The sequence below is a fragment of the Triturus cristatus genome, chromosome 4_2 (genome assembly GCF_964204655.1).
Source record: "Triturus cristatus chromosome 4_2, aTriCri1.1, whole genome shotgun sequence".
Taxonomy (NCBI): domain Eukaryota; kingdom Metazoa; phylum Chordata; class Amphibia; order Caudata; family Salamandridae; genus Triturus; species Triturus cristatus.
In genome coordinates, this window is record NC_140586.1 from 293,199,986 (window position 1) to 293,212,667 (window position 12,682).

The 12,682-nt window shown below is 49.7% G+C and overlaps 1 protein-coding gene across 2 annotated transcripts in view; it reads left to right on the plus strand.

The window, feature by feature from the left end:
* The window catches only part of RABGAP1L (RAB GTPase activating protein 1 like), a 1,225,189-nt gene that overhangs the window by 863,155 nt on the left and 349,352 nt on the right, over nt 1-12,682 (plus strand). For both annotated transcript variants that reach the window (XM_085601582.1, XM_085601581.1), the window contains exons 18-19: nt 8,722-8,847; nt 10,372-10,515. In XM_085601582.1, coding sequence (XP_085457708.1) covers nt 8,722-8,847; nt 10,372-10,515 — 270 coding nt within the window. The remainder of the gene's footprint in view (nt 1-8,721; nt 8,848-10,371; nt 10,516-12,682) is intronic.

A 12,682-nucleotide genomic window follows, 5' to 3' on the forward strand; every position in this document is an offset into this window, starting at 1 on the left:
GGTGTAGAGGGTGTTTCCGTAGTCCAGTCGGCTGGTGACGAGTGCCTGTGTGACCGTCTTCCTGGTTTCGGTGGGGATCCATCGGAAGATCTTTCGGAGCATGCGTAGGATGTTGAAACATGATGATGAGACGGCGTTGACTTGTCTGGTCATCGAGAGGGAGGAGTCCAGGATGAAGCCCAGGTTGCGTGCGTGGTCCATTGGTTTGGGTGCGTTGCCCAGGGCCGGGGGCCACCAGGAGTCGTTCCAGGCAGAGGGTGATGATCCAAGGATGAGGACTTCCGTCTTGTCTGAGTTCAGTTTCAGGCGGCTGTTCATCATCCACTCGGCTACGTCTTTCATCCCTTCATGTAGGTTGGGTCTGGCGGTGGCTGGGTCGTTGGTGAGGGAGAGGATCAGCTGGGTGTCGTCGGTGTAGGAGATGATGTTGAGGTTGTGTTGGCGTGCGATGGCCGCAAGGGGGCTCATGTAGATGTTGAAGAGGGTGGGGCTGAGTGATGATCCTTGCGGAACGCCGCAGATGACTTCGGTAGCCTTGGATCTGAACAGGGGGAGGCGGACTCTCTGGGTTCTTCCTGCTAGGAACGAGATGATCCATTCTAGTGCCTTCTCTTGGATTCCGATGTTGCTGAGGCGCTGCATTAGGGTGCGGTGACAGACAGTGTCGAATGCTGCGGAGAGGTCCAGGAGGATGAGGGCCGCTGTTTCCCCGTTGTCGAGCAGGGCTCGGATGTCGTCAGTGGCTGCGATGAGGGCGGTCTCGGTGCTGTGGTTGGCTCGGAAGCCGGACTGCGAGTGGTCGAGGGATCCGTTTGTCTCGAGGAAGGCGGCAAGCTGTCTGTTGACGGTCTTCTCGATGACTTTGGCGGGAAAAGGGAGGAGCGAGATGGGGCGGTAGTTCTTGAGGTCGGTGGTGTCTGCTGATGGTTTCTTCAGGAGGGCGCTGAGTTCCGCATGCTTCCAGCTCTCCGGGAAGGTGGCGGTGTTGAGGGAGCAGTTGATGACGTCTCGGAGTTGGGGTGCGATGACGGAGTCGGCCTTGTTGAAGACGTGATGGGGGCATGGGTCAGTTGGTGATCTGGAGTGGATGGTGTTCATCGTGTGGATGGTGTCTTCGGTGCTGACCAGGGTCCAGGCGCGGAGGGTGGTGGTCGGGGGGCATCGGTTTGGTGGTTGGGTGCGTGGTCTGCGCGCCGAAGCTGTTGTGTATGTCGGTGATCTTGCTGTGGAAGAATGAGGCGAGTGAGTCGCAGAGTTCGTGCGAGGGGGTGATGTCGTTGGTTCCGGCGCTGGGGTTGGAGAGCTCTTTGACGATGCTGAAGAGTTCCTTGCTGTTGTGTGAGTTGTTGTCCAGTCGTTCCTTGAATGCTGTCTTGGTGGTGTGGATCAGCTGGTGGTGTTTGCGGGTGGCGTGCTTGAGGGCAGTCATGTTGTCTGTAGTTGGGTCTTTGCGCCAGGCTTTCTCGAGGGTGCGGCAGTTCTTCTTGGAGTTCTTGAGATCGTCGTTGAACCAGGAAGCTTTCTTGTTGCCGGGCCTGCTGGGATGGTTTTTCAGGGGTGCGAGGTTGTCAGCGCAGTTGGTGATCCACTGTGTGAGGTTGTTGGCTGCTTGGTTGGGGTCCGTTGAGCTGGCGGGAGGATTCTGGTTCAGGGAAGTGGTGAGCTGGTCGGTGGTGATCTTGTTCCAGCTCCTGCGGGGAACCTGTTGCAGGTGGTGGTGGGCCGTGGTCCTTCTGAAGCTGAAGTGGACGCAGCTGTGGTCTGTCCAGTGGAGTCCGGTGGAGTGGCTGAAGGAGATGTACTTGCTGGAGGAGAAGACTGGGTCAGGCGTGTGGCCGGCGTAGTGGGTGGGGGTGTTCACCAGTTGCTTGAGTCCGAGGTTGGCGAGGTTGTCCAGCAGGGTGGTGGTGTTGCTGTCATTGTTGTTCTCCAGGTGGAAGTTGAGGTCCCCTAGGAGGATGTAGTCAGCGGAATTGTGTGCAAGGTCCCGGGGGTCTGTAGATGAGGGTGCCTCTGAGGGTGGTCTTGGGGTCGGTGTGTATCTGGAAGTGAAGATGTTCGGCGGCTGTGAGGGTGTCGTCGGAGTTGGTCGTGATGCGGATGGTGTTCTTGTGGACGATGGCGATGCCTCCTCCTGTCTGGTTGACGCGGTCCCTCCGGGTGATCTTGTATCCGTCCGGGATGGCGATGGCGATGGCGATGTCGGGCGCTGAGGAGGCGTTCATCCATGTTTCCGTGAGGAAGGCGACGTCTGGAGATGTGGTGTCGAGCAGGTTCCAAAGTTCCACGGCGTGTCTGTGGACGGAGCGGGGGTTGAGCAGGATGCACTTCAGGTGGTTGCTGCTGGTGCTCGGCTTGGCGGGTGCGGTACAGGTCCGGATGCAGGCGAATTTGCAGGAATTGCAGGTGAAGGGTCCGTGGCTGCGTCTCGGAGTGGCTCGGTAGGAGCCGGGGGTCCGGCCGGTGTTGAGTGCGTTGAGGGTGGCGGCGGCGTAGGTCCGGCGGGTGGGATGGCATCTGCGGGGGCCAGGGGTTCTGGCGCTGGGCGCGGTCCAGGCGCGGACGGGCGTAGACAGGCTTGCCTTTGGCGCGCCTTCGGCGCACAATCGGCGCGCCCGCTGCGCGTGCTCGCTGCGCGTACGCGTGCACTCCGCCATAAATGGCGAAGTGGGAGGGAGGAGCAGCTGGGAGGCAGGAGCGGGGCGGCGAATGGGAAGGGATACAAAAAGAAAAGGTGCGGGGCCGCAGGGGAGCAGCGGCGGGGAGAAGGGCGGGAAACGCGGTAGGGGCAGGGCACAGAAGCGGCGCAAACAGGGGGAAACAAGCGCAGGAAGTTAAGACACAAAGGCAGGAAAACAAACTACAAAATGCAGAGGCAGAGAACAAATTACGAAATACAGACAACAAAATGCAGGGGCAGAATACAGAATAAAGAGGCCCAGGAACTCAGCTGCAGGGCAGCGGCGAACTCGGCAGAGCGGGGGGTGCTTGGGCTCACTCACGGGGAGTGTGCGCAGTGTGTGGAGCGACCGGCCCAGAACAGGGTCAAGGGTCACAGATGCCTGTGTCCGATCTACACTTGGTCCGTCTCTGGTGCTTGGGGTCGGGACACAACCACTGTGCCAAGTGCAAGTTGATGCACCCGAATGAGATTCATGAGCGAGCGATAAAGCTCCTGGGGGCATGGCAAAAGAAGGGTCAACGCGTTCCCGGTTCCTTTCTCGTAAAAGATCTTGGGGCTGCTCTTGAAGCCGTTCCTGCTGACGATTGTCTTTCCGCTCCAACACCTCCTCATCAAAGTAGGGTAAGTCAAAGAAGCGCAAGAAAAAGAAGTCAAAGCGTTCTTTGGTTTCACCCTATCAGTCTTGACCTCATGATTTTAGGCCCCTCTTCCACACTCCACCTGCAGAATCGGCATTGGGCCCGCTCTGTGCTACTCTGAGTTTCCTACAAAGGAACAGTGGTCCCTCACAACAAGAAATTATGGCTGTAGTTTACAGAGAGATACAATGACGTCTGTGATCATATATCTAAATAGATATAATAATTTGCTTTGAACAATTGAAAAAAAGAGACATTCATATGGGAAAATTTAAAACAGAAAATTAGAGTTAGCAAACTCAGACATTTACACATAATAGCTGAGAACCAATTAAGTTATTAGGCCGAAGAACATACATGGTAGTGCCATAGCACATAATAGAAAAAATATAGAATTGTGTCAGGGTGCTGGAAGTCGGCGACGTTTTGATCCCTTAACAAGATAATCGGATCATCATCATGACATAACAATTGATGCCTGAGAACTAGCCGGTCCCTCAAAAAGAAATTTAAAGAAATCCCCGTTAGAATTCCGTCTGGTTCTAAGGTTCCGTAATTCACACACGAAAATAACACACACTGCGTTGGCAATCAGTAGCTACTGGTGCCGTAAATGGTGCTGCGGCATGCCTATTTGAAAGTGGCTGGTGCTATAGAGTCCGGGGGACCACTCAATCCCGAGAAGGGCCAATGAGAACGAGACTGGAGTCGATTTCGATGTCTCTCTGAGTTTCCTGACACTGTAGCGACATCCACCCAACTTAAGGATTTTATGATGCCATGTATGCCATCTATGGGTCACCAACTCCCTCTGGCCCACCTCTGACCCTACGGAGCACAGAGGTGCCCCTGCTGGGTTACTGTCGGCAGGTTCACCCTCAATGCCAGCTGGTCCTTGAGATCCACTACAGGATCTGGACTGACGCACCACAGGTGCCTCCATCCACCGTTGTTCGATTCCACCCAGCCACACCCAGCGGACCTCGACGTCAATGCTGGCCCCATTCAAGTCCTGCCAACCTCTGGACTTCACTCATTGAGAGACTCTACCTTCCTCAAGGGGGAGATGAGGAGGAGGTAGTGCACCATCCCCTAGAGGAGGACATTGAAGAAGAAAACTGGCATGAGAATCTAAGTGACTCCAGTGGCTTGGATGCCTCCTCAGACTCTGGCTTGCTTTTCCCTCTAGGCTAGGCTTCGGAGGAAGGTGGATCTTTTGCCACCATGATGTGCAGGGCAGCAGAAGTCCTTGATCATCGACTATGTGCTGTCAAAGTCAAGTCCAATGTCTTGACGGAAATGCTTCAACCTAGTGCAGGCTCACCTGAGCTCATGCTCCCCTTTAATGAAGCCATCACCGACATGCTCATGGGGGCCTGGGCAAAACCCTGCACAGGGGCTCCTGTACATTGAATGATTGCCCGTCAACATCGTCCTGTTCTGGGAGATCCAGCCTTCATCTCCCAGCACCCCTCCCCTGAAAGCCTGCTGGTGCCCGCCTTAACAGCGAAAGTCAACACCTTTTGGAAGCACATATTTTCTTTCACCAGGATTGCCTTGCGGTCAGTGACTCCCGCATGCCTCTAGGGATGATATTCCCATGGATTGTGGGAATTGGTTGCGCAGCTTCTTTCCAAACTCCCCGAGGAGGGCTGCGTCATCTTCAATCAAGCTTTGGTGGACGGCAGGGATGCAGTGAAGTCTGCCATCTAATGTGGATTGGACACCACAGACTCCCTGGCTAGAGCCATAGCTTCTATGATGGTGCTGCATCGCCACGCCTGATTAGGGTCCACTGGGTTCTCAGGGATGTCCAGTCATCACTGATCGACCTGCCCTCCAATGACTCATGCCTGTTTGGTGACAAGAGCTATGCAGAGCTCGAGCGCTCTTGCGTGAGCAGAGTCACTGCCAGATTCCTTGGGATTGCTTTATGGACCTCGCTACAACTGCAGTCCTACCACCTCTACCGCGATTGGTGCAACTTTGCACATCCACATTACCTACCCCAGCCACCTGCCCAGTCCTTTTGAGGGCAGGTTCACAGAGCCCAAAAAGGATGCAGGAGCCAGTCACAGCATGCTGCCCTCTCTGCCACCCTTTTGCCTGCCGCAGTCTCCAAGTCCCTTTAGCGTGCCCTCCATTCAGCACATACATTTCGACCGCAGAATCAGACACCACTTGCCCCAGTGATCAGAGATTACAATCTGTCAAGTGGGTGCTTCAGACTGGCAGAAGGGGTACACTCTACCATTTGTGGTAACACCTCAGCCTCTCCCACCAGCCCAAGAATGGCTGACTGGGGGCCATCTCTCCTGATTCCATCTGAAAGTGCATGCTCTTTTGGCCAGACGAGCCATCAAGAGGGTACCCGCACCAGAAGTAGGGCATGGTTGTTATTCCTGCCACTTTCTGTTGCTGTAAAAGAACGGATGCCTGAGCCCTACACTAAAACTGCGCCCTCTTTACTTCTTTTGTAGGAAAGAGATATTCAAGATACTCATGTTAGCTTAGGTTCTGTTTGCCCTGGATCCAGGAGACTGGATGGTAGCGCAGGACCTGCAGGACACTCAGTTCCACATCTTTCTCCGGCCTGCCCACAGGCTGTACCTGTGGTTCACGGTGGACCACAAGCATTTCCATTTTGGTTTGCTACCCTTTGGCCTCATCAGTGACCCTTGGGTGTTCACAAAACTGATGGCTGTACTTGCAACACATCTGCAGAGGACAGGGGTTCCTGTCTTCCCCTACCTTAACAAATGGCTTTTAAAAGCAGGCTCACCCCAGTTAATTTAATTGCCCTCCCAAGACTATAGAGAGCCTAATGCATTCTTTGGGTTTCACTATCAACATGTCAGAGTCACACCTCAACCCATGTCAGGCGCTTCTTTTCATCAGAGCCATTCTGGACACAGTGCAGTTTTATTCTTCTACTCTAGCGCAGCGAGTCCTTGGGATATTCAGGCTATGATTCCAATGTTTAGACCCCTATCCTGGATTGCTGTGAGTCAGACTCTGAGGCTGTTGTGTCTTATGGCCTCCTGCTGGTAAAGCATTCCCGATTACATATGCAGGCTCTCCAATAGTATCTGAAGTTCCAGTGGGCACAGCATCAAGGAAATCTTTACGACCTGGTCCAGATTTCAGAGGGAACTGCGAAATATCTGCAGTGGTGGCTGACGAACCATGATTGGGTCAGCGGCAGACCCCTCTCCCTTCCCTACCCAGAGTTCACAGGGTTGACAGATACGTCACTCCTGTGTTGGGCCAGCCACCTGGGACAAATTGAGATCAGAGTACTCCGGTCTCCGGCAGAGTCTCAGCTCTACATCAATTTGTTGGAGTTGAGGGCTATTTGCGTGGCATTAAGAGCCTTCCTTCTGTCCATCAAGAGAAGGCTGGTTCAGGTGTTCACAGAAAACACTTCTGCCAGGTGATATTGCAACAAACAGGGCAAGTGGGGCCGTTGACCCTGTGCCAAGATGCTCTGCACAACCAGACTTGGCTGGAGCACAAAGACATTTTCCTGATCATGCAGCACCTGTTGGGCTCCCCGAACGCCAGGGCGGACAAACTCAGTTGTTGATACCGCACGGATCATGAATGGCGTCTACATCCGGAGGTGGTGTGCGGCCTATTCCAAAACTAGGGAGAACCCTGGCTTGAGCTGTTCACCACCACTGAAAACATGCAATGTCAGCACTTCTGCAAGCTGGAGTTTCCAAAGTGGCTCCTGCTTGGAGACGCGTTCTGCCTCGAGTTGAACTCCGGACCTCTGTACGCCTTTCCGCCGAAACCACTCCTGCCCAGGATTTTCAAGACAAACCTGACTGACAAGGCCCAAATCATATCAGTGACTTTGGATTGGGCACAGAGGGTATGGTATCCATAACTCCCAAGCATGAGCATTTATCCTCCGGCTAGTTGGCCTCTTTTGGAGGACCTCCTGTCACAGCAACATGGAAGGGTATCCAAAGCTGCTCATGCTACACCTTCATGCCTGGAGATTGAGCAGCGACCGTTGAGGATTTTCGAGCTCCCTCCTGAAGTTTGTGATGTCATCTTGGCAGCTAGGCGTCCATCCGCTAAAACTGTCTACTCCTGCTTTTGGTATAGGTTTGTGGCCTGGTGTTCCTCGTGCCATGTGGACACCCTTTCTGCACGTTTGTCAGAGGTTTTGCTGTTCATTCCATCTTTATCCTGACAAGGCCTTGCCATGGGCACTCTTAAGGGTTACATATCACCCATTTAAGCTTCTCTGTGGCTGCCAGAACAACCTTCCCTGTTCCAGTCACCTGATAGGACTCCTTTTTTGAAAGATTTATGGAATGTATTTCCTCCTACTCCCATTGTGATGTCCCAGTTGGATCCTAATTTGGTATCTACTTACCTCATGTGTTCTCCCTTTAAGCCCCTGTGTAGCTGTTCTTTGTGGCCCTTGTCCATCAAAACAGTTTTTCTGGTGGCCATTACATCCACCAGGAGGGTCAGTGAGCTTAAGGCTCTGTTCGTTCACCCTCTATATAATGATCTTGTAATAAGACTTGACTAATTCTTTTCTCTCCAAAATCATTCCACCTCCTTCACCTTTACTCTCCACCTTGTTTCCTTCAATCCACCCTTCTCCTCTTCCACATGCTTCATTCCTTTCCTTTTTTCCTTCACTTCCTCCTTTATTTCCTGGTTGCTTCCTCCCCTAATTTTCATGCTTCCTCGCCTTCTTTCTTCAGCTCTTCTTCATTTCTTCTTCCTCACCCCTCTCAGCCCTTCTGATGCTCGCTCCCCGTTTCCGTTTTCCTTTTCGTCTACTTGCCCATCTAGCCTCCAATATCCCTTTCTTGTTCCCTTGCTTCATTAACCTCTTGTGTTGCTTCCCCTCTTTCTTTCATTTCGTCCCTACTCCTTCCTTCTCTCCTTGCTCTTCATTCCTTTCCTTAGTTTAGTCCCCATCCTAATCCTTGTGTTGCCTCCCAACCCCATCTTTCCACCATTAGTCCCTCCTGTGTTTCCTTCCTCAGCCCCACTCTTGAGTTTCTTGCCCTCCAATCCTTCCACCCTTATTCTTTTCATGTTTAGCCCTTCTGCTCACCCTTGTTTTGCTTGTTCCATCCATTCTTCCACCCTTGTCCCTTTCTTCTTTCCTCCAAACACTTTGTTGCTCACCCCCCACTATTTTTAGTCTTTCCCATCCTTCCACTCTAATTCTTTCTTTCCTCCCCTCCTTCTGGTCTTCGACTCGCTCTCCCTTCCTCCCTTCTATCCTTTCTCTTTTATTCTTCGCCCGCTGCCCATGTCTTTTTTTCATCCCTTCTCACTCCATTCTTCTCCCGACCCCATCCTCCTCCAACTCAAGGCCCAGTGCACTAACAGCTGATGGCTGATACTCTTCTCTTTCCACAGATGCCGGAGGAGCAGGCCTTCTGTGTGCTTGTGAAGATCATGTATGACTACGGTTTGCGGGATCATTACAGGAACAACTTTGAGGACCTTCACTGCAAGTTCTTCCAACTGGAGAGGCTGATGCAGGTAAGTCCTAACATTCATATGTGAGGGGCGTATGGTGGCTCCTCCCCAATTAAAAAAAAAAAGTGCAACCACTCCACCAATAGCAATGCTGCCACAGCTAAACAATAACAATCCACAGGAGTTGTTCCAAAAATCCTAACCCTACACCAGTGGCACCTCCACCTACCAGAACACCACATTCATCCATTCTACCATTCAGACCACCGTCTAAAATCCAGCCCTTTTCCTTTGATGCCACTTTTGGCTTTACCTCTAATTTGAACTGCCATCTTGGTGCCATTCCACTAATCACAGCATTTCCTGTGGTTGTGCCACTACTCACAACATCCTCTAGCCCTATCAGTCTTTACTGCCACATTCTCTCTGGCACACAGTTATAACAATACACTGTAGCCTCACAAACATTGACTAATTCCCATCAATGCCCATGTTATGTAGTTATCATCACCATTAGAATATCCCTTATTTTCCAAAGGGAGAGGTGTGGTGCAGCGACCAGAGCGGCTAACTCCGGAGCTCTGGGCTCATGGTTCGATCCATGGTGCCGGGGGCAGCTCAGTTCAGCATCATGTGACTCTGGGCAATAGCTCACTTATTCTCCCCGACGTCCCCCACCGCCTTGATACCCTTGGGGGTGATATGTTCACGCTTTACAAATGTGGAATTTATCCCAAAAGGCCCAACTGCTTAGTATCTTTATGGATAGGGTGCTAGCTATAAAATACCTCCAAAATCTCATCCGAGATTCAGGCAGAAATTTCAGACTTTATTATCCCCAAACAGTGATCTTACCTCCCGAACATCTGAGCGCAAAGCACAGGCATAGTTAACAAACTGCATCCTTGTTAATTAATATTATGTAAAAGAATTTGGCATAGGCACATTTCCACTAAATTGTTTGCTACTTATGCCTACCATGAAAGTACTTCAGGGAGACTATAAAGGTGTTTAAACTGTACCCCATGCATGAAAAACGACAGCAGCATTCAATATATTTATGTAAGAAGAATTACATTGTGGAATTCAGATTATGTACAGTGCTGTTGTGATTTGCATTTAACATTAGCTAGAGTGATGGCTGTGCATGCAAAAGTCAAGACGGTTGCCATGTTTTTCAAAGTAGTATACAGACACTAGTCTCAGCGGACCAGCGAAGGGGTCAGTAAGAAGGTTTAGTTACTGTGGACAGAGTTGGTGTGGCCAATAAGTAGAACAATGTCGTGGAGAACAATAGCACATTGTATTATAGGTGAGATAAATGTTGTCTATGACCACTACAGATGAACAGGAAAGGCTGTAAAATTACTCTGGGAACTCAGGAGCCATGTGTGTGCTCTGCGATCATCTAATCCCTCAGTGCATCTAGCTGCAATGCCTAACCCAATCTTGAAAAGCTGAAGTATGTTTGATTCTGCCAGGTGGAGTGTGATATCCTATAATGTGTGTTAGTAGGGTGCATCTGAGCAGGGATACCGATACCCCTAGAACTCACTGGCATTTCTGATTTTTTCTTTTGCTTTCCAGGAGCAGTTACCTGACCTGTATGTTCATTTCATGGAGCTGAACCTGGAAGCCCACATGTACGCGTCTCAGTGGTTCCTCACCCTTTTTACGGCGAAGTTCCCACTATGCATGGTCTTCCACATCATCGATTTGCTGCTGTGTGAGGTAAGAGGTTGCCGTCTATAATAATCCAAATCATCAGACCATAGATGGCATTTGAAAAACACAATGTATTTGCTCTTCATGATGGTGTCCAAGCAAATGCACCACTCACAATCACCAATTTAGTGACGAACAAGACTCACAACCCACTTGTTCTAAACCAGTTATTCAAGCATTTCTTTTCTCCCTTGCATTTGCTGTCAAATATACCTCTCCTGTGTGTTGCTTAGTGTATAGTATACATGTCTAGTTATGCCTTGCCCAAATTTTTGTATTAGACCTCGGATGTGCTTACTGGACCTGATTATTGTAACCACGACTGTCCAGCCTGAACTGTGTAACCTAAACTATGTACCCTGGTCTTAAACTGTACAACCACTGTTAGACTGACTCACTTGCAATACAGAAGCTGTAATCTTTCATAACTGCTGCCATACTGCCTTGTATTCCAACTCAAAGCCTGTACACCTACAAGCAATGATTACTTTATACTGCATCCACAACTTGAGCAGAATGAAAATAAACACCAAGAACTTCTGATACCCTAAACATGGATAACTGTATGTTATGTTCCTTTATATACAATTGAGGTTTAGTTTCTCCCTGGCTTAGCTTTTACAGCCATGCCAGAAGGACATACCTGGCAAATGGAACCTTGTCTTGCACTTAATGTGCATCTCAATCTTGAGTTTTGAGTATTCTTGCAACCTGAAGTCCCGTTCAGATTAAAACAAAGTCCTACCCAGTCAATGGGGGGGTTGCTGCCTCAACTCATTCTATTGCGTAATAAGTAGAAACAGCTCTACTGCTAGCTCTGAAATAAATGTGTCACAGTCCACCTGCACTATAAAAGGCATATGTTTGTCATGCAAAAATCTTTTCCATAAAGTTCAATTTCCTAACATTATTTTAATAGTGCGCCAATATCTGCAGCTCCAGTCGGTTGCGTTCACGTGAGCCTGGAAAGTGACAGGTGTGTTGCATTTTATCCTAAAACAGGCAGGTACTGGGCGAGTCCAGGGAATGGACTTCTTTCTGTGTGTCCACTATGAAGTTACAGTTTTTGAAAATACAGTCCAAAAGCAAAGTGAGGACCATTTTCTCCTTGGGTTTGGCTAGTGGTGCTGGTGTCCATGAAGGCTGTGTCCTCCGAACTATAGCAACCATAAATGTGACCCTAGAGGTTGCTTGTAAAATGTTGGATTTAACTGCCCCCACTAGAGGATAAGGATCTTACTGACATATTTGTTCCCCCCCCCCCCCCGCGGAGCACTAAGCCACTGCTTAGAGACAGGAGGGGGCTAACACACTTTCTAAAATTTTCCTTCATAAAATAACCCCTCTCAGCCGTATCCAAGAGGTCTGCTGACTGGTGATGTATATATTTTGAAGGGTATATCTCATGCTCTACTGGAGTGTGGTATTCTGTCCCCTCCTCCACAGTAAAACAAAAATCCTGCTGAATCTCATACCTGGGAGTCCCTTTGATCCACCTTGAGTGCATGTGGAGAACATATAACAAGTTAAAGTGTCCTGTGGACCAAAGCTGTGCAAGATAAATGGCGGATTGTCGCAGTTTGATTGATTGAATGAATAGGCGACATATGCCAGACAACTGAGGGGTGCGAAACAGGTGAAGGGAATAGTAAGTAATTACAGTGCTTGATTTGTAAAAAGAAAAGTGCAAGGACCCTCGTCAGGAGGCCATTACAGCTTACTACACCCATTGCTCTTGGCAGCGCTGCCAATGGAAATTCAGGCTATTCCAGGCCCCCCCAAAGCTACGGTAGGCAGCAATTAGTCATATTTAATATGTATTATATGAATAATAAACTGTTGTTTTGCTGATCTCCAAATTAGACAGACAGCGTCACCATGTGACAGCTGTCAATAAGTGCCGGTGTTGACAATTAAGTGCGATGCCGAGTTTCAAGTTTAAGTTTATTATGTTTTGGCTCTCAAAGAGGGCCACATAAAATAAAAACACAATTATACAACAATACTTACAATAAAATCACAGACAAACAGATGAGAAGAAGATACATCATATACACTGGTCTGACAATTGACAGATATTTCTCTATATTTCATTCAATAAATATTTAAAAAACCTTTAAAAAAATTAAAAACTTTAAAACAGAACATTTCATTTGGAGGACAGTAAAGTGCA